Below are 10172 nucleotides of genomic sequence, written 5' to 3'. Positions count from 1 at the left end.
AGACCATGGGACTGTGTCACTTTTAATATGCCAGGACTCCCTTGAAAAAAGAGGTTTTTAATCTCAATGGGACTTACCTGGAAAAAATAAAGGTTAAATAAAAAAATATAACATTTTATTTCATGTTATAAAAGTTCTTTCTTTATTCTGGCATTTTAAAGCGTGTATAAGTGGCTGGAAAATCACTGTTGTAAGGTGACTGGTCCAGCCAAATCACGTGACTTCTTGTCGTAAACATGGCGGCCACGCTGGAGCAGAATGTGTCCGACGGAGGTGTTAAAAAGGTTTTAGCTGTTTTATTAGGTTTGTGTTTACTGTGTGTGTCTGTTCGAGCTGAAATACGAACCGCAGTTCTAGACAAACAAACCGGACAGCTGTCAGTCATCGAGGGCTACCGAGAGGATTTTGTAGCCTGGGGAAACTTCACTGATGACATCAAAACGTCAGGGTGAGTTCAGATGCAGACGCTGCAGATTTACTGCTGCAGATTTTTTGTTTTTTAACACCTATATGAAATAAGTTATGTCGGACAGCTTAGTAAGCACGACAGGCTATACTTTTACGACTGTAATTAAATAAGTGAATCTGTAAAAAATGATCAAAGGGTTGTTTAGTTTCTATAAATATTAAACTGCGTAGCACTAGTGTCCACCACCGAGGGCCCGAAGGAGAAATGTCCATACTTCTCTATCGCTGCCAATTAGTCCCTGCTAAATAAATTAAATGTGAAGTTCTTGCATATTACTAACGTTTGTTAAAATTATGCTTATATCTTTTTGTCTGACCAACCAATATACATTTGGGAATTTTGAAATGATATGACGAGTAAAACAACTAAACAATCTGCAAACGCGTCATTTTTATTGTATTGATCATTTACTGTGATTGAAGAATCGTCTTAGAATTTCAGCCTCATCTTTTTTTTTGTTTTAACCTTTGCTCCTCCTCAGATAAGCTTAGACACAGAGAAGTAAAAGATGAGGTCAGGATAAAGTTGCATTGCACCTCTTGAGCAAATTTTTAGAGTATTAGTTGAAACCACAAGAGACGTATGAATTGGTTGAACAGTAAAAGAAAATGGAGAAAAAATAAGTAACATTTATATGCAACTTTGGTCATTAGACAAACATTTGAAGAAGAAGAAAACGACGAGGACGGGAAAATGGAACCGTATAAAAACAAAAATGCTAGATCTTGGGGAATCTTGTTTTCAAAGATAAAAAAACAAAAACATGATAAACACAAGTGATTCCAAGGCAAGGATCATAAGACCTGCTGCTGTGTCCAGTTAACACAATAAAGGGTTATTTACATGTGTTTTTACCTATTTTTGTAGCCTGTTCCTTCTTTCTTATCCTCACCCACAGTGCATGTAAGTCACGCGTGCTTTCTTCTTTTCAGCTGGTCCTTCTTGGAGGTCACGACCAGCAGTCAGTATAATGACAGTCTGCAGGCTTATGCTGCTGGTGCAGTGGAGGCTGCACTCACATCTCAGGTCAGCTTAAACCTTAAATCTACAGAACTGTACAAACTTATCAATATGGTTTAACTTTCTGTATTTTTGGTTTATTACAAAGATTTATTGTTTGTGCAGCTCATCTATAAGCACTGGATGAACACTCTGATGGGTTACTGCGGACCCTTCACGTCTCAAACCGGTTACTGCAATCGTCTTAAGGCTTTCATTGCAACCAATATGCAGTGGGTTCAGGAGCAAATAGAGAAGCAGCCAAGTTCACCCTACTGGCACCAGGTAATTCATGTGTTATTTGATGACTACTACAGTTCCCTATATTTTAGTATTAATCATGCCTCTGTACACGCTCTACAACTCATTCAAAAGGCCAAAGCCAGACTTCTTTGCAGATGCAAACAAAGGGAACACATAACAACTCTCTTAACTTCCTTACTCTGGCTCTGAGTTCAGTACAGAATACCTTACAAAATTCTCTTAACAGCCCTGCTCTAATTTACATCACATAACTTGTATCCCCATACAGTACAGCTAGGCCGCTCAACTCATCCCACGATTACATTTAAATTTATATTTGAGACAGGGCCTTCTCTGTAGCGGCACCAAGACTGTGGAACAATCTGCCCTTACTTATGATCAGCAGATTTTCTGGACTGCTTTAAAAATACCTGAAGACTCACTTTTATACCCTTGCCTTCTCTTGCAGTTGATTCCCTGTCTGATTAGCACTTACCTTGTTTAATGTTGGTGCGTGTGTCTATATCTGTTTATGGAGATTGTCATCACTGTTGCTGCATGCTTCCTGACAAAGATAGTTGAGGTTCACCCATCAACTCTGGCTGTGCAAGTGCTTGTGCATGTACCTACACTTATCCTTCTTACCGTGTGATGATCTTTTTATTGGTGTTTAATATGTTTGTTTTTTAAAGCACTATAAACATGACTTTTACATAACATTTACCCTTAATAAAATAACTGGGTTGATAAAATATGAAAAAAAAAAGTTTCATTATCCGTTTTCTGCTTGCTAGGTGCGCCTGGTGCTGCTGCAGCTGAAAGGCCTGGAGGACAGCTACAATGACGAGCTTTCATTTCCAACAGGGTCTTTGTCCCTTAACCCTTTTGGCTTCCTGTAAGTAATTGTCTTCATTTTTGTATTAATCAAACATGTCTCATCAAACCTGCTGAGATCAAACACTTTAAAATGGTTACTTCACAATGTCCACTGCTACTCTGTCCAAACAGACTTTTCCAAATGGGTGGAGATTTAGAAGACCTGGAGTCAGCTCTGAACAAATCCAGCCAAACTCGACCTCTTGGTTCTGGCTCCTGTTCTGCTCTCATCAAGCTGTTGCCAAACACTAAGGAGCTGCTGGTGTCACATGATACCTGGAACGTGTACCAGGCCATGCTGCGCATCATGAAGAAATACATCTTTGCCTTTAACGTGTCTCCTTCAGGTACTTTTCTGATGGAAGGTTGTCTTAGAACTATCACTTAACAAAAAGAAAAACATTTTCCACAAAATCTCAAACAGTTCCTTTCAATCATACTGCCATACTCAAGAAGCCATCTCAAAAATGTCTCTCTAAATATGAAGCCATATAAGTAACCTGTTTTTTTGTCATTGTCTATGATTTGGATACATCCTTAATCTCAGACAACTTAACTAAGGACTTTTAACTTTTGATTCATTCATGGTCAGACCAGAGTCTTCTCCCTGGAGGAATTCAGGCCTTCTCATCTTACCCTGGATCTATCTTCTCTGGAGATGACTTTTATATTTTAAGTAGTGGCTTGGTGAGTAAACCCTTTTAACTTGGAAGGATATAATGATGCATAACAAAAAAACTGTAGCATTTAAATGTATTGTTTCTTTATTTTTGTTCTTAACCTTTCTTGTGTCTCCAGGTCACATTAGAAACCACCATTGGGAACAGTAACGCCGCGCTCTGGAAATACGTTGAACCCTTGGGAACGGTCATGGAGTGGCTGAGAAACATCGTGGCAAATCGGCTGGCTACTACCGGCAAGGAGTGGGCCACAACATTCAGCAAGTTCAACAGTGGAACGTGAGTTGTGCGCACCAGAGAGGAATTGGCTCTCATGACTTTTAACTGACCGTAGCAGAAGTAATCTACTCAACAGGCTCTGTTGTTTGCTACACTTTGTCTTGTGTTGAAACTCCCAATGCATGAGAAGTTTAGATAAGATTATATGTGACCTTTCATTTTAATGTAGACTGATGGCAGTAAAGGAAGAGGAAAAGGGCATTTATAATCTTGAGTCATGTGAGAGTCAGTCTGGTCAGGGGGCATCAGGCTGTCTGTGTATCAGCAGTTACATGGATATACGATCAAGACAGACATTTAAAGCTCCTGTCAGGAGTTTTTACCTGGTTATTATGAAACAGACCTAACAGTAAATGAATACCGGTGTCACATTATGAGCTATAAAAGTAAATTACATCATCAGAAACACAATATTCTTATCATAAATACCTGAAACCATTAAAGAGTAGATACTGCTTTGCCCACAGGGAGGTGCCAAAATGACACCAAATGAATGTTCCTCACAGAGGAGTGTTAACTGTAGCATTTTAATGAAGGTTTGTTTAAATTTCTGTGTGTGTATTGTAGATATAACAACCAGTGGATGATTGTGGACTACAACCATTTCACTCCAGGAAAGACTGACACTAAAGAGGGGCTCTTTGTTGTGCTTGAGCAGATTCCGTAAGTCTTAACAAACTATTTGAATTAAACACAAGATTTATTTGAGTGTTTTTTCATATGATTCTCAAACCTATAACTTTACCCCCTTCCTAATGCTGCAGGGGACAAATTGTTTACACTGATAAAACTCAGGAACTGCTGGAGAAAGGCTACTGGGCAAGTTACAACATACCGTAAGTTTGATGGTCATGTTAACAATTTGTACATATTACTTGTTGTATGTTGTAACAGTGTTTATATGTGACGTTCTCTTGTTTTCTCCTGCTCATGGATAGGTACTACGTGGACATATTTAATGCCAGTGGCTGCAACGAGCTGGTTGAGAAGTTCGGCCCTTGGTTCTCTTTGGACCAGAATCCTCGGGCTCAGATTTTCAGGAGAAACCAGACGGCTGTCACAGATCTGGACTCAATGGTCCGCCTCATGAGGTAAGGTCTGTTTGTTAAACAGATTTACAGGTGAACCCTTTGTTGAGTTCTGGATTGTCAACATTATAAAAACAAACTATTTTAACATTATATTTATTATTTTAGTAGTATTCATAATGAGATGCATTGTCTCCTCTCAGGTATAATAACTTCAAAGAAGACCCGTTGTCTAGGTGTGATGGTTGTGATCCACCTGGGAATGGAGAGAATGCAATCTCGGCCCGATCAGACCTGAATCCAGCCAATGGAACATATCCGTTTGGCGCTTTAAGGCAGAGACCACATGGAGGAACAGACATGAAGGTTTTCATTTTTCATTTGATTTAAACACTATAACCCATCTCTCTGTTCATACTTTTGACCAGTCATGATCTCCAAATCAGGTCTGTGTGCTCTTAAAGAGACAATGTTTTAATCTGCTGTGTTGTGTGTTCCTGTGCAGATGACCTCTTATGCGATGTTTCGTGACTATGGTATGCTGGCAGTAAGTGGACCCACATGGGACCAGGTGCCACCCTTCCAGTGGAGCACATCCCCTTACAAAGACCTTATGCACATGGGTCACCCTGACACTTGGACATTCAAGCCCATAAAAGTCACATGGACTCCATAATTGATGTAATACTCTGCATACAAATGAAATGATATTTTAAATGCTGCCAGCTGTGCTGTTTGCAATTTCAACAAAGGGATATTCTACTACTTAGTATTCTACTAAAGTGTGGCAATAATTGTTTCGCACTGTTCAATATAATGTTATTGCACTATTTACAAAAGTTAAGCACAGAAAGTTCTACAAAGTCTTGACTGTGAGGCAATAATGGGTCGAATCAGATTTTTACACTTTGCTGTTGTAAAGTGGATGCTTCTTCCTTAGAGAATGTCTGCCTTTGTTGTTTTTCTTTTTAAGATTTTGTTTGTAATGCACACTGTGTGAAAATGTTGATCCCACTAATTGATGATGGCTTCGGGAGTCATTGGAGTTGAAAAAGATTTCCAAACAACTACTCCTTTCTATAGGAAAGCACCAAGAAGTTATTGGAAAAAGATGAAAATGCCTTGATGATTTGTTTAATAACTTTGTCTAATAAATACATCGGATATGTTTTTCTAAACACAAATTCCCTGGTTGTTGCATTTTTTGAACATCATGTGTATTGATGAAATGTTAAGTTTTGTCATTATTACTCATTTATGCAACAAAAGATGAATGTCCCTGCACAACTTGACAGGTGTTTATACTGCGCCCCTGAAGACTCATGTAGGGCAATAATCAAAAGCTGCTTACAAATCCATTCCCACCGTTTACAAATCTATAAGCATGTTTTTATATACTTGGCAAAAGTCTGTACCCTCAGAATGCAAATCCATGGGCATGTAAACCATTGGAATGGATTTACAAACATTTAACTTTTTTCTTTCCTGAGCTTTAAGGAGCTCCGTATGTTTCCAGTCATTCCTAGTGGAGTAAATATCTGCTTCTAAAGTTTTACAGAATACAGGGGAATAACATGAGGTATCCAAAGCACCTTCCAACACTCCCGTTTTGAGCAAGAGTCTCCCTATCATGAACCCTTTACCTTGATGTACTCCCAATTTGTAATTTATCCCATTCACCCCCCCCCCCCATTTCAACTTTAAGAAGCTTTATTGGCATTAATTTTACAATAATAATGTTGTCAAAGCATCACATAAAAATAATAGTAATCAATGATGTTTCATCATTTCACCATGACAACAAATTAACAGAAATAAGAATATGTTATTCATTTTCTTACTTCTTACGTTTCTATGAAAGAAAATGTGAGTGTGTGGGTGTGTTTCGTAACTTTATTAGAATTATGTTATGAGTTGCTCGTCATGACGAAACATTCACTATTAAAGGCCTGACCTTGCATGACAATAATGAAATAAACTCAGTGCAGACTGACGATGACAACTACAAAAAGGAAGGACATTGTACAGTAACTGTTAACAATAAAACCCTAAAAGTGGACACTGGTGCTAAATGCAATGTTATTTCCCTTGACACATTCAGAGAGCAGAGGCACACTGAGAACCTGTACAAGCCACCTAAGCAAGTTAAACTTGTTGCATTTGGAGGAGCCATGATCAAACCGATTGGTTCAGTGACTTTATGCTGCAGGCTTAATGACCAACCATTTGACCTGCAATTCCAAGTTGTGACAGAGAATGTGCAATCCATTTTAGGCTTGAAGGACAGCCTAAGGATGAAACTGGTCCGCTTCAGCAAAGAAGTATTCCACTCAAACACTGTTCCAGACCAGACCCTGTCACAGAAAATATTCGAGGAATACACAGATCTGTTCAAAGATGAAGTTGGTCACCTACCCGTGACCTACTCAATGAAAATAAATCCAAGCATAACTCCAGTCGTCAACCCTCCACGTCGCATCCCTGTGGCAATGCAGAAAAAAGTGGAAATGGAGCTTCAGAGAATGCAAGCTCTGCGAGTGATTGAAGCCCACAGAATGGGTCCCTAACGGCAACATGGTTGCCACACATAGAAAAGAGACTGATGACGTTCGCATCTGCATAGATCCAAGAGACTTAAACAAGGCATTGATGCGCCCTCACCACCTCATGCGCACAGTAGAAGAGGTAGCGGCACAAATGTCAGGTCCACTGTCTTCTCTGTGCTTAATGCTAAAAGCTCCTTTTGGCAAATCAAACTGGATGATGCATCTCTCCGCACCACATTCACAACTCCTTTTGGCAGATTTAAGTTCCTGACAATACCTTTTGGCATTAACACTGCCTCTGAAGTCTTCCAAAGGTCCATGGAACAAATCTTTGCTGGATACCCATGTGCTATAATTGTCGACAACATCATTGTTGGTGGCAAAGGAGTTGAAGAGCATGACAAGAACCTGAAAAAAGTGTTGGATTGAGCATGACAGGTAAAGCTCAGACTCAACCCCAAAAAGTGCAAATTCAGACTCAAAGAGGTAGGCTATGTTGGACATGTATTCACAGCCAAGGGACTTAAAGCAGACCCAACAAAAATCACAGCGATCAAAGAGATGCCACCTCCAGAGGACAAGCCAGCCCTCCAACCCTTCCTGGGTATGATAAATTATCTAGGAAAATTCATCCCGAATCTAAGCGAGGTGACAGCACCGCTACGCCAGCTGCTGCACAAAGACGTAGTCTGGAGCTGGACACAACACCAACAAGATGCTTTTGATAAGCTCAAAACAAGTCTTACCAGTCCACCTGTGCTTCACTACTACGATGTACAAAAACCAGTAGCTCTGACCTGTGATGCATCCTAGTATGGTTTAGGTGCAGCCTGTCTCCAAGAAGTTGAACCTGTGGCATACGCATCACGCACACTGACCCAAACAGAGACAAGATATGCGCAGATAGAGAAGGAGTAACTAGCAGTGGTCTTTGCTTGCTATAAGTTTTATAAATACATTTATGGCAAACCGGTTGTGATTGAAACCGACCACCAGCCTCTGGTTACAATCCATAACGAGCCTTTTCACACAGTTCCAGCACGCTTACAGCGCATGATGCTAAGATTGCAGAAATTCAACTTGACTCTCACCTACAAAAAAGGGAAGCACCTCTATCTGGCTGATACCCTCTCTCGCGCACCAAGGCCTGGTGTCGACCCCCAGAAAGAGGAGCAGCATGAGTTCGAGGTGATGGCAGTTCAGCTCATATCTCCACAGCAGCTCGAGGAACTCTGTGAGCACACAACTGCAGACAGCACCCTACAGACTCTCAACCGTCTCATTCTAAACGGTTGGCCACAACGTGTATGCAACGTACCAACAGAGGTGAGACCATTTTTTTTTTTTTTGTGATGAGCTCACTGTTGAAAACAACGTAATTCTAAAAGGCAGCAGAGCAGTTATTCCAGCTTCCTTACGGTCTGAATATCTGAAAGTGCTACACAAAGGACACCCAGGTGTGGAATCCACAAAAAGAAGGGCAAGAGAAAGTGTATTCTGGCCCTCAGTAAATGATGACATCGAGATCACCATTCAGGCGTGCAGCATCTGCAACAGCATGAAACCCCACCAACAAAAATAACCACTGAAACTACAAGAAATCCCTGATCTACCTTGGTCTATTGTTGCCACAGACTTGTTTGAGTGGAACAACCATCATTATCTTGTACTTGTAGATTCATACTCAGGATGGTTTGAAATTGACCAGCTCAGCTGTTTAACATCCTCATGTGTTATCAACAAGCTAAAACGCCACTTCTCAGTACATACCACATACCACAGAGACTGAACTCAGACAATGGCACACAATACACGAGTCAAACCTTTCAAGACTTTGCCAGATCTTGGGGATTCAAACATCTGACAAGTAGTCCAGAATACCCGCAGTCCAACGGCCTCAGTGAAAGAGCTGTGAGGAGTGCGAAAAAACTGTTGGAGACAACAAAAAGAGATGGAACAGACTTTTATCTGAACATCAGAATATGCCCCGAGACAAGATCCTTGGTTCACCTGCACAGAGACTGTTGTCTAGACGGACTCGAACAACACTCCCCGTCTGTAAACAGCTGTTAAAACCAGCAGCAAAAGCAACAGCCAGCATTAAGGCCCAGCTCTCAAAGAAGCGCAAATCACAGAAACGCAGCTATGACAAGTCCAGCAAAGCCACTAGCTCCAATAACACCAAATCAAGTGGTAAGACTCCAAACACAAAAAGGACATGACAAAATCGGTGTTGTAACAAGAAAGTGTGATGAGCCACGCTCATACGTGGTAGAATCTGAAGGGAAAGAATACAGGCGCAACCGACGTCACATTCTGCCAGTGATGGAGCCACAACCTCCAAAAGTTGTCACACTGAGAGAGGAGCCGATTATGCCACATCACATATCGGAGCCAGAAATGGACAAAACACAAATAACTGAAAGGACCGAGGACAGCGAGCAAACACCAGCAAGACAATGCCGAAAAACAAACAAGTGCTGAAAAGACTCCCAAAGTGCCACAAAAGGGTTTAGAGGAACAGGGCAAAAGCTTAGTTCAGCCTACTACTTCTACGTATTGTACTAGGTCTGGTCGAGTTTCTAAGTCGAACACAAAGTACCTTCATTAGAAATGATAGAAAGCATATATGAACCTGGATATGTGAAAATGTTTTAAATATTTTGTTTATGCATTTATTGATTGAGCTGTATGTTTGTTGCAGTATGTCACAAAAATCCTTTAATTTTCAGTCACCCCAAACAGATATAACTTTAACCTTGTCCAAGTTGTTATTTCATGGCACAGTGTCATATGTTCAGAAACAGTTTGCAAAAACGCTTTGTTTACATTACTCATGGTTGATGACCAAAGCTAAAGAAGGGGGGATGTAGACAGTTGTACTGTTATACTGTTGTGCCCTTCGAGTGCATGTTGCCATACTCAGTGTAAATCTCGTGAGACTTGGTAAGAACAAACGGGACTTAGAATGTTATCGTTATGATGGCCTGAGTATGTTCGTCTGGGGACTCATTATGACTAAGTGGCAATAAAAGTACACTGTGGAGACACT

At 40.5% G+C, this 10172-nt stretch overlaps 1 protein-coding gene across 1 annotated transcript; it reads left to right on the top strand.

Moving 5' to 3' along the window:
- The first annotated feature begins 210 nt into the window (after window positions 1-210).
- plbd2 (phospholipase B domain containing 2) lies at window positions 211-5758 on the top strand. Its single transcript, XM_020649890.3, has 12 exons — window positions 211-448; window positions 1402-1495; window positions 1595-1753; window positions 2506-2606; window positions 2720-2934; window positions 3180-3274; window positions 3386-3546; window positions 4114-4209; window positions 4311-4382; window positions 4485-4637; window positions 4778-4940; window positions 5080-5758. The coding sequence occupies exons 1-12, from the start codon at window positions 237-239 to the stop codon at window positions 5248-5250; spliced, it is 1692 nt and encodes a 563-aa protein (XP_020505546.1). The 5' UTR covers window positions 211-236; the 3' UTR covers window positions 5251-5758.
- The last annotated feature ends 4414 nt before the right edge of the window (window positions 5759-10172 follow it).

The sequence above is a fragment of the Labrus bergylta genome, chromosome 2 (genome assembly GCF_963930695.1).
Source record: "Labrus bergylta chromosome 2, fLabBer1.1, whole genome shotgun sequence".
NCBI lineage: Eukaryota > Metazoa > Chordata > Actinopteri > Labriformes > Labridae > Labrus > Labrus bergylta.
Note: the sequence above shows the minus strand (reverse complement) of the source record. Positions and strands in the feature narration are given on the sequence as shown.